The sequence below is a fragment of the Hypomesus nipponensis genome, chromosome 14, assembly GCF_054491055.1.
Source record: "Hypomesus nipponensis isolate SF chromosome 14, ASM5449105v1, whole genome shotgun sequence".
In the NCBI taxonomy this organism is placed as follows: Eukaryota; Metazoa; Chordata; class Actinopteri; order Osmeriformes; family Osmeridae; genus Hypomesus; species Hypomesus nipponensis.
In genome coordinates this window covers 4,105,001-4,115,978 of record NC_140374.1, presented here as the reverse complement: position 1 = coordinate 4,115,978, position 10,978 = coordinate 4,105,001, and the positions used below count along the sequence as shown (strand labels likewise).

Sequence of the window (10,978 nt, the reverse complement as noted above, 5' to 3'; positions counted from 1 at the left end):
GCCCGTTTCTCTGCCTGCCCTGTACACTGAGCCTGGGAGTCGTCATCTGGGGCGGGTCAGGGGTCTGGGTCAGGGGTCAGGGGAGGGGGTCAGGGGTCAGGGGAGGGGGTCAGGGGTCAGGGGAGGGGATCAGGGGTCAGGGAAGGGCGAAGTGCAGTAGCTGCATGTGGTTTGTAATGAATCTGCTTCATGGCTTCTGGTCTCCTCACAGGCAGCACCTCGTCATATTTCTATTTTTATTTCTTAATTTTTTCAAAAAATTTTGTTTAAAAAAATGTCATCTTCTTAGTTTACTATTTTCTTATTTGATTTGGGCATGGGGAATGCTGCTTTGGGGTAGCTTAGATTACTGAGTAATGTGAGAGGGTAAGTGTCTTTCTCTTTTTAAGCTTCTTTCAATTGCTTATTTTCTGCTTTTTAAAAAGAATTTCCCTCTTTGAATTACTGGGTGTTTGTGTTGTTTTTTGTGTTCTACGTTTTTGTGTTCGAGTATCGAGTCAGAATCACTTCTCACACTGCCAAGACTGAACAGACTGGAGCACAGAGGGGTGTGTGGTTATTTTCATATATTGTTAGGCAGAAATAAAACCAACAGTATTGTCAGATCAGAGTGTACACTGAGCCACACAGAAAATGATCTGTTGAATCCGTAAAAAACTAAAACAGAAGTGAAACCTTTGGGTGGTTTCCTTTTCAGAGATGACCTTATAGCCTAATGGGAGGGGGGGTAGACATACGTTTAGTGAAACACCGGACAGTCCCTTTATGAAGGTCAAATGCACTGTTATTAACATACCAACTACGAACAATAACACGCTGAACCTTCATCTTGTATTTTAAAAAGACAGAAATAAAGAAAGCATGATCAAACAGACATTCCTACCCATGACAAACGTGTGCTAGGATGTCTGTTTTAACGCACACAAGTGTCAGTTGACTCAAATGTTTTTTCTGCTGAAAGCGTTTAGGTTCGAAGAACCTTTCAATTCGAACCTCTTGTTGAACACAACACGTAGACAGGATTCATTGTATCTCAAGGAGCAAAGCAAAGAGAATACACAGTCTCACTTCAACAGCTCGGCCCTCGAGAGAGACAGACCACTTCTGGATGTGGTCGGCCCGACACCGCTTCCCCCGTTCCCCTTCATCATCATCAAAACACCATACAAGGGAGACTTGTAGAATCTGTCAAGGCACATTGAAACTGTTGAGTTGGTTCAACCCCTTACTAAGACACTTCACATTGGTTTTTCCCTTAATTTGATATCCATCTGTACATCACACACATTCCCTAAACTGAGTATGTGTTTGGTTGTTGATGTGGTGTGATCAAAGAAAACATGTGGTCAGTAAGGAACTATGAAAGGATATTAGGACCACAAAGCGAACACATTCAATCACTGAATGTAACGTAGTCCTCTCTAGGCTGTCAAAAAAAGCCCCAAGCTCGACTTCCTCATTCTGTAGTGCTAAACTGGATTCTGTGGAAGGTGTTTGCTGTATATAATTGATCTACAGAACTGTGAAAAGGGGAAGTGAAAAAACACCTCATCATACTGAGAGAAACACATGAACACATGAACAAGACTCGCCCACTGGTAAGCCCCCGCGATTGTCAGAATCGTGAAGATGATGAATTCCCAGCCCCCCTTTGGCTGGGGAGCCCCCTTCTCTTGTTCTCTGGTATATATGCAGCTGCAGTGCCAGGGCCTTCACACACAGCAGGGAATCCCACAGACAGACAGACAACCAACCGGTCTCCAGCCACACCTTGACCTCCAGCATGTCTGCCTCTCGCCTCTCTCTGCTGCCTGTGGTCTTCCTGCTGATGGGGGCCATCACACTGAGCCAAGGTAGGAACCAGGGAGGGAGGGAAGGAGGGGAAAAGGGGGAGAAAGAAACAGAGAGAGATTGAGAGAAAAGGAGGGAGTCAGAGAGGGGGGGGGGAGACAGAGAACGAGGGAGCAAGAGAAGAGGGAGAGAGTGGGGTATATATTTAAGAGAAGAAACTTAAAAAGAGATGGAGGGAAATCAAACAGGGGGGAGAGAGAGCGAAAGAGGAAGAGAGAGACAGAAAAAGGGAGAGGAGAGGAGGAAGACAGAAAGAGAGAGTGATAAGGCCTACAGAGGAGAAACACAAAAAGAGACTCAGCGAGACATTATAATCCTATTGTGCAGGAGTGTTTCTTGTTTGGATGTGTGTAAACGTGTGAATGAATCCACCTGCTTGGCGTAACGAGTGCCTCTTTGTGTTTGTTTGTAGGGCTCCGTATCAGTGGACCTAAGAAGTGCTGCTTCAGTTTCATCACCAGTCAGCCCAAACATCCAGTGGTCAGCTTCACCAGGACCAGCCAGCACTGCTCCACCCCTGCCGTGCTGTAAGGATGTGTGTGTGTGTGTGTGTGTGTGTGTGTGTGCGCGTGTGTGTGTGTGTGACCCTCTGTACATAGGCTGTTTCTGTGAAAGGCAGTCCTGTCTCAAGTTTATGTTTGTGTGTGAATATACAATGTTCTGATTGGATTCCTCCAATTTTAAGTGTATTCTGATTGGATCCCTCCCCTTTTGTCAGGCTGAAGACAACAACTGGTCGCCAGCTGTGTGCCCGCCCATCTGACAGCTGGGTAGTGAAGACCATGAACTTCTTGGACAACAAGAACACTGGGAACAAGACACCCCTCCAGTAACCATGGCAGCACAATTGGAGGTTACTGAAACCCTGTGTCACCGTGGGACTGATAAGCTACTCGACATCTAAACCTAATGTTGTCCCTTTGAAATTCTGTAGGAAAAAAGTACATCGGTACAATTTTTTTTGACTATATTTAAAAACATTTAAACTGAGGATAAACTGAAAAAGCTAAAGGACTAAAAGGATTGTGTGACTTTATAATGCAGAAAATATACATGTATTTACCGCTGAACAGCAGATTGTAATTTGACTTTTGTTATTCATTTGTTGTTGTTTTCTTTAATAATTTTGCAGAACCCCCACCTTATGACTGTTAACATGAAATATACTTTACAAATGACCTTAATGATCTTACTAGATTCTTCTGAATTAATGATATATTTAATGTTTCACTGGCTCGTAATTTGATCGAATCAAAGATGTGTGTTCAAATACAATAAAAGAGTACATAACTGTTCATGTCAACTTTATGTTGCAATATTGGTCTACACATGTAGTACGGAGTCACCGCCACTAGAGAACGCAGAAACACCACTTACAGACAGCTATTAGGAAAACATTCAACATAATCTACCATTTCGTAAAATAGCAGTAGAATACAACTCTGTCAATGTCTTCTGAAACATTTTTGCTTTGACCAAGATGAATCTACGCATAACGCATGAGGTTCAAAACAGCACGCGTGAGGTTCAAAACAGCACGGTATGGGTTTTAGACGACAAGATTGAGGTTGAATCACAAAGCATCGCCGTCGAATGGTGTGACATCACTATTAGAGGCAGATTCTTTTCATTCCCTGGGCCAATGGGAGTGCAGTTCCACCGGACGAAACCTTTGCCTTTCGAGACTGCTAGCCTGCGCTGTAGCATTTTTCTCCGCTCTTGTAAGCGTAATTCTGTGCTGAGGTCAATGTTATTACCAACTATCCAAATTTATTCATTTGGGCCCACGAAAAGGCACGGTGGTTCTGTATCGGTACATACAGATTGACCCGCTCTTACATCTGTTGAAGAGAGACGTGTTTTAGAGGCAGCGTGTTCAGTTCCGCCGCGTTTGGACATCTTTTTATGCCTGATCTACTCGGCGCCTAGGTGGGTGGTGTGACGGTACAATGATCGAGCGACCAGAATCTGCTGTTTCCAGTATTGCAGTAAGTAGTATTCTCTTCATGCCACATGAACGTAGCATCACTTGTTATTACTGATGCAGTACGTAATTCACTCTGTCTGTGTTGCCTGTTTATTACTCATTACTCATGCGACATTATCAATGTTGATGTCGCTGGCGTTTTTAACTCTAAAGGAACCGCAAATGAATTGCCTTGGCTCGCGGCATTACAAGATTCATTGATATCCCTCCTCGCTCATGACTGTGCAGGAACAGTGTGTAGCCTAGACCAGCACGTAGATTATCTTACAACGTGCTCTGTCTCCTGGGTTCTTGTTTACAGTCCCGAGTCTCATTTGTGTGGAGAATCAACAGTGTTATAATAAGACATCATTTTGACGTTGTAATAGTTTGTGCGGTGCGCGGTGCATTATTGAAGCGATCAATGAGGTTCTATTAAACCTGCCACAGGGGACACATCTGTAATTACAACCTTATGACACCATAGTACACTTAAATAACCGAAATTCGTTATCACACTGACCGACCAAACTGAGTCGGCCTTGCATGACAGCTAGAACAGGTCATGGTCCCCCCCAACAGGCCGTGGGCTTGGATGGAGAAGCATAGTAATGCGCCTGCCGGGGAGACTCACCCGACAGCGTAACTTGGCCTACTCTAGGGAATTAGTGTGTGTACATCATCCAGTTCTCTATGACACAGTCCATACAGTCCATACTATTTAAATATCCTATATCTAGGCTCTTTAAAAAAAATCAAGGCTTAAGGAATCCGTCTTTGATATGGTGTAAGGTACAGTACTATATGCAAATTACCCAAATAAGTCATTGAATGAGTGGTGGAGGAGAATAGTGTTTCTGCTGCAGGGAAGAAACCTTCCTTCATTGGAATGCAGATGATGTCACCACCAGGCCTTCTTCCCCTCCACTAACCCTGTGACGGGGGAGGGGCCTGTGACGGGGGAGGGGCCTGTGACGGGGGAGGGGCCTGTGACGGGGGGAGGGGTTAAAAAGCCATGCATGGACTTCAGCTGCTCCCTCTCTATCACCGTCTCTCTTGCTACAGTCATAACACAGACAGACAGGTTACCAGACAGTCAGACAGACAGGTTAGGCTAGTTAGCAGACAGACAGATGGATAGGACCACAGACAGACTTGCTGATTGGTTGACATGGACAAGACAGACAGTCCATCAACCAAGCAGGGACACCGAAGATGGTATGTTACTGTAGGGTCAACTAGACTAGCTCCACCTGCTCACCGAATGAACTACGTAAACAGCGAGATATTGATATTGGATCGATTCATGTGTTCCAGTTGGTTCCATCAATGATGCAAGTTTGGGGCTGTAGCCAATTGCTAAGGGCCCCATTCAGCTGGATTGGTAGGATGATGTCATCGTCACATGTGGACACACACCAGTTCTATGACATCTGTGATGTCTTGCCCCAGACACAGGTCAAGCCACACTGGTTTCACGTGGAGCAATGTGGATTATGATTGGACGAACAGATTAGAGGCGGAGCTTCTGACTGGTCTATGAACAAAAGATAAGATTTATGACAAAACCTATGAGATAAGACAGGATCTTATGAGATAAGATGGTGTAGCCGTCATCCCTATTCAAGTCTGTAGAGCTGCTAAGGGTTGAAAGGTGTCCTGTCTCTCCAGGGTTAAGGTTGAGAACTGCCCTCCCCTATCTCCATTCCTTCTCCCCTTCCCTCCTCTCCTCTCTTCCTATATCCACCCTCCCCTCCTCTCTTCCCCTATCCATCCTCCCCTCCTGTCCTCTCTTCCTCTATCCTCCCCTCCTCTCTTCCCCTACCCATCCTCCTTCCCTCTCCTCTCTTCCCCTATCCATCCTCCCCTCCTCTCTTCCCCTATCCATCCATCCTCCCCTCCTCTCCTCTCTTCCTCCATCCTCCTCTCCTCTCTTCCTCTATCCTCCCCTCCTCTCTTCCCTTATCCATCCTCCCCTCCTCTCTTCCCCTATCCATCCATCCTCCCCTCCTCTCCTCTCTTCCTCTATCCTCCCCTCCTGTCTTCCCCTATCCATCCTCCCCTCCTCTCTTCCCCTATCCATCCTCCCTCCCTCTCCTCTCCTCCTCCATCCATCCTCCTCTCCTCTCAGCTCTCGTTCTGACCTTTCCATTGAGACACGCATGAGAGAACCACCCAGCGGAGTGCAGCAGCGTTCGAGCCAGGAGAACAATCAATTGTGTTTGATCTGCGTAGCGTGCATGACAGCGTCTGTCCACGCTGGTGCAGGGAGAGGGAGATGAGATGAGAGGAAACAGAGAGAGAGAGGGAGACATGGAGAAGTGCGACACGAGGAAGGAGAACGGCCAGCTTGGCAACGCTCTCGCCGTCATCTGGTGTGAGCTACACTGTCTCCATGACGACGTTTCTCAGATGATGGATATGATGGATATGATCCAACATGTAAATATATTGACATGTTACAGAGTAGCCTGTTGATCCTTCCTCTCTTTCTAAACCATCCTGTTGATATGTCCCTCATCTTTCTCCCAGACCCAGCTAGTCCACCTCCTCCCTCTCTCACCCTAGTTCCCCTGCTAGTCCACCTCCTCCCTCTCTCACCCTAGTTCCCCTGCTAGTCCACCTCCTCCCTCTCTCACCCTAGTTCCCCTGCTAGTCCACCTCCTCCCTCTCTCACCCTAGTTCCCCTGCTAGTCCACCTCCTCCCTCTCTCACCCTAGTTCCCCTGCTAGTCCACCTCCTCCCTCTCTCACCCTAGTTCCCGTGCTAGTCCACCTCCTCCCTCTCTCACCCTAGTTCCCCTGCTAGTCCACCTCCTCCCTCTCTCACCCTTGTCCCGCTGCTAGTTTCTGTCTTCTCTCTCTGTACTGCGGCTGGTCATAGCAACGTTGAAAACATCCTTTTTGGCCCTGTGTGGGCTTGTGCGTGGATCTGGATGGGCATGTGTAGCCGATACGCGTGTTTTCTACTTGTGGTGTGTTGCCAAGATTTCAGAGTAACTTTGTGTGTGTGTGCTTGTGTGTGTGTGCTTGTGTGTGTGTGCTTGTGTGTGTGCGCTTGTGTGTGTGTGCTTGTGTGTGTGTGTTTTCTTTCAGCAGAGGAATCTGGAGGGTTATGTCGGCTTCGCCAACCTCCCCAATCAGGTTTACCGGAAGTCTGTCAAGAGGGGCTTTGAGTTCACTCTCATGGTTGTTGGTAAGTCACTCTCTTGCTGCTTGCTTGTATCACTATTGTCTGGAATGTTGCTGATTACAGATTGTTTGAAATATTACTTTTTTCAGGGATTTTTTCATTGGTGGAAGTAAAACATGGACTTAAAAACTGGCTGTCTGAATGAACGATGAATCTCATTCTCTTGTCATCTCTCGCCGCTCCCACGGTATTGACGTATTGAGCCATGATCTCCCTATGAGGCGGATGGATGCGTAGATACTATGGATTTTTCTAGCAGGGCTGCCAAGCTTTCCATGAAAGTGTGTTTGTCTGTTTGTGTTGCTGCCAGCAAAGCGCACACACACACATGCACACACAGGAGCACACAGGAGCACACAAAAGACTCGGACCAGCTTGTATCCACATATACCCTGTCAGTGGTTTTGAATTTCCTGTTTGGTAAACTTGACACTGTGAAAGACTGTCTGTGCCAAAGTGAAAGAGAGAGAGAGAGGGCAGGGAGAGAAAGAGATGTGGGCGTGTGGGAGTGGGAGCAGGGAAGAGCGATAGAAGGGGAGAGAGAGCGAGCAGGATTCACACTCAACTGGAATCTGTTTCAGCCCTCTAACTTCTAAGCCCCCCACCCTCTCTTTCTCTCTCTCTCTCCCTCTCTCTTGCTCTCTCTCCCTCTTTCTCTCCCTCGTTCCCTCTCTCCCTCGTTCTCTCTCTCTCCCTCTCTCTTGCTCTTTCCCTCTTTCTCTCCCTCTCCCTCGTTCTCTCTCTCTCCCTCGTTCTCTCTCTCTCCCTCGTTCTCTCTCTCCCTCGTTCTCTCTCTCCCTCGTTCTCTCTCTCCCTCGTTCTCTCCCATTCTTTTGCTCATTCTTATTTCTTTCTTGTTTCTTGGCTCAAACTTGTACTCCTAAGCAGAGCCAAACTTCCCACATCCAAACACCCATCCAACAGTCTGATGCTCACTGACAATATGGGAGTGTGTTACTAATCCCGGCCTGCCTCTTTCTAAGTCTTTTCATTATGCTACGTTTATATAGGATTCTAGGAAGGTTTCTCTGTATCTGTGTGTGCTTATGGAAACAGTGTATCTGTGAGTGTGCGTGTGTGAACAGTGGTTTGTGTGGGGGGGGGTGTTTGTGTGCACTGTACAGTGTACGCGTGCGTGCTGAGGTTGTAGCGTGTCACCATAGGCAGTTGTGTGTGTGTGTGTGTTTAGAGGGTTTCGGTGTTCCTGTTTAAGAGGACAGCCAATCAGACGTCTTGTTGTAGCCGGGTTACGGCGAGTTGTCCATTCTATTCTGCTGTCACTCCAAGAGATGTAGACTGCAGTGCCCATGGTGCTCTTTCCTGCTCGGCATTCTGGGAGGAAAGAAGACGTTTCCTGTCCATGGGTCCAGCTGGCAGAGTTTGTGTGTGTGTGTGTGTGTGTGTGTGTAAGACAATCTGACAGGCTTAGTGGTTAGCTCCTTGCTTGCTGAGTGTGCGAGAGAGGAGGCAAACTAGGCAGGGTAATCTCTGGGATTAACTGTTTACTGTGGCTCAGTCTCAAACTAGGCTCTACTGCCCCATATTCCTCTGACAGCACAGGCTCTCACTCGGCCCTTTCTCTGGTTTGTACACTCTCTCTTCTTCCTCTGCCCTTTCTCTCTAACACAGGCACTCTCCTGGCTGCAATGCTTCCTGTGTACATAGCTGAAAGTTCAGTGTACAGAGAATGATCCAGAATCATTGGGTATAAACAGAGGAGTAGTGACAGGGATGTGTGGAATGTCTGCCGACGAGGACGTGTGCTTATTAATAGAACATTTACTAGTTTTAGCACTTTCTGCCTCTGTGCTACATTTTGTGAGATCATTTCCTTTTTTAAATTTCATGTCATATCAAGGTACACTTATGTTATGAAACAGGGTTCTAGACCAACAACCCTGCCCCAGGTCCTTAAGAGTATGTCTAGAAGAGACAATGCTGTCCTAGATCTTTCTGAAACATTGGGTTTGTGGAACACCAATGCTGTTGGCTTGTTCAGAAATATCTGCGAATAAATCTCTGGGTGATTGTTAGTAGAGATGCGAGAGCAGTCAGAGGCCTCTGTAAGCTCTTTCAGCACATCAGCCTGGCTTGTCAGTCTAGGAAAACGGCAGGATTTCCCCAAGCCTCTGTCAGTCCCCCTAAGGCAGGAGCCTCGGCAGGGACATGTTGTTGCTGTGTGTATGTGTGACTGTGTGTATCTCTGTGTGACTGTGTGTGTGTGTGTGTGTGTGTGTGTGTGTGTATCTCTGTGTGTATGTGTGACTGTGTGTGTGTGTATCTCTGTGTGTATGGGTGACTCTGTGTGTATGGGTGACTGTGTGTGTGTGTGTGTGTATCTCTGTGTGTATGTGTGTCTGTACTAACTGAATAGCTTAACCACAGAACCTACCCAGCGTGCTAACAACACAACCAAACCAGCGTGCTAACAACACAACCAAACCAGCTTGCTAACAACACAACCAAACCAGCTTGCTAACTGGACTGCACAGTCTCTTCTGGGATCCCTTTAGTCATCTGGAGGCCTCATTTTAGACTTGTGTGATTACAAACCATACATCCTCTTTCCAGCCGTCTTTACCCTTTAGCACACGGTGAGACATATATACACACAGATATATCTGTCTGTGTGTGTTTGTCTGTGCGTGTGTGTGTGCATGCGCTTGTGTGCATTTTTGTACTCGTGTGGCCTTTTACCCTGCTCTTAACAATCCCCTTTGTCCTAAACAAGACCACTCACTCACTACTGCAGTTAGTCCACCTGAAATACCCTTACCCACATTCTCTCTCTCTCTCTCTCTCTCTCTCTCTCTCTCTCTCTCTCTCTCTCTCTCTCTCTCCCTCTCTTCCCTCCTTGGTGTAGGTTTCTCCCTACCTCTCTCTCCCCCTTTTCTTTCCCTCCCCCTTGCCCCCCACCCCACCTCCCCTCCCCCTGCATGCTGTCCAGATGTCTCATTTCACACTACCGTGGCTCTAGTCCCACATGTCTATTAAAAAGGGTTTGTGTTTGGCAGTGGAAAAGTGCCAGAGGGGTCAGACAGTATTCCTGCACAGGCTCACTAGCCTGGTGGAGGTAGGTGAGGAGTGGCGTGGCAGCGTGTGACGCTTCTAGGTGCGTTTACGATTCGTCCAGCTGTGTCTGTGATGGTTGTAGGGGGGGGGGGGGGGGGTGATGATTGTAGGTGTGTGTGTGGTTCGTCTAGGTCGGTGTGTGTGTGTTGGGATATCTGGGGCCAGCTGCTACACAGAGGTAATTTCTGTCCATTAGCTTGTTGACAGGAAGAGAGAGGGGAGATAAAAGACAAGAATGTCAAGAATCTTCGGAGAAACCCACCCTGTCTGTCTCTCTGCCTGTCTGCCTCTCTGCCCGTCTCTCCGCCTGTCTTGTCACTCTGCCTGCCTGTCTGTTTCTCTGCCTGTCTGTCTGTCTCCCTCTCTGTATGTCTCTCTGCTTGTCTGTCTGTCTCTCTGCTTGTTTTCCTGTCTGTCTGTATGGCTGCCTGTCTGTCTGTGTGCCTGTCTGTCTGTCTACCCGTCTGTGTGCCTATCTGTCTGTCTTTCTGGGGGAGAAGTTATGGAGGAAGAGAGACAAATGGAAAGAGGGGGAATCAAGCCAAAGATAGCGTGTCTGTCCATCCATTCATCAGGCTATCCCCCCATCTCTCCCTCCATCTCTCCCTCCATCTCTCCCCCCATCTCTCCCCCCATCTCTCCCTCCATCTCTCCCCCCATCTCTCCCTCCATCTCTCCCTCCATCTCTCCCTCCATCTCTCCCTCCATCTCTCCCCCCATCTCTCCCTCCATCTATCCCTCCATCTCTCCCTCCATCTCTCCCCCCATCTCTCCCCCCATCTCTCCCTCCATCTCTCCCTCCATCTCTCCCTCCATCTCTCCCTCCATCTATCCCTCCATCTATCCCTCCATCTCTCCCCCCATCTCTCCCCCCATCTCTCCCCCCATCTCTCCCTC

General features: G+C 47.8%; 2 protein-coding genes across 5 annotated transcripts in view; both read left to right on the top strand.

Annotated features, from left to right (window-relative positions):
- The first annotated feature begins 1,726 nt into the window (after positions 1-1,726).
- ccl35.1 (chemokine (C-C motif) ligand 35, duplicate 1) lies at positions 1,727-3,126 on the top strand. Its single transcript, XM_084672527.1, has 3 exons — positions 1,727-1,853; positions 2,264-2,378; positions 2,570-3,126. The coding sequence occupies exons 1-3, from the start codon at positions 1,784-1,786 to the stop codon at positions 2,682-2,684; spliced, it is 300 nt and encodes a 99-aa protein (XP_084528653.1). The 5' UTR covers positions 1,727-1,783; the 3' UTR covers positions 2,685-3,126.
- Positions 3,127-3,509: 383 nt separating this feature from the next.
- The window catches only part of septin15 (septin 15), a 19,922-nt gene continuing 12,453 nt past the window's right edge, over positions 3,510-10,978 (top strand). The window contains exons 1-3 of one of the 4 annotated variants that reach the window (XM_084671821.1): positions 3,510-3,839; positions 6,086-6,259; positions 6,916-7,012. In XM_084671821.1, the coding sequence (XP_084527947.1) occupies positions 3,801-3,839; positions 6,086-6,259; positions 6,916-7,012 (310 nt within the window). In that variant the 5' untranslated portion in view covers positions 3,510-3,800. Of the gene's footprint in view, positions 3,840-6,085; positions 6,260-6,912; positions 7,013-10,978 lie in introns of all 4 variants that reach the window. The other 3 variants (XM_084671820.1, XM_084671823.1, XM_084671822.1) reach the window with 3 other exon arrangements.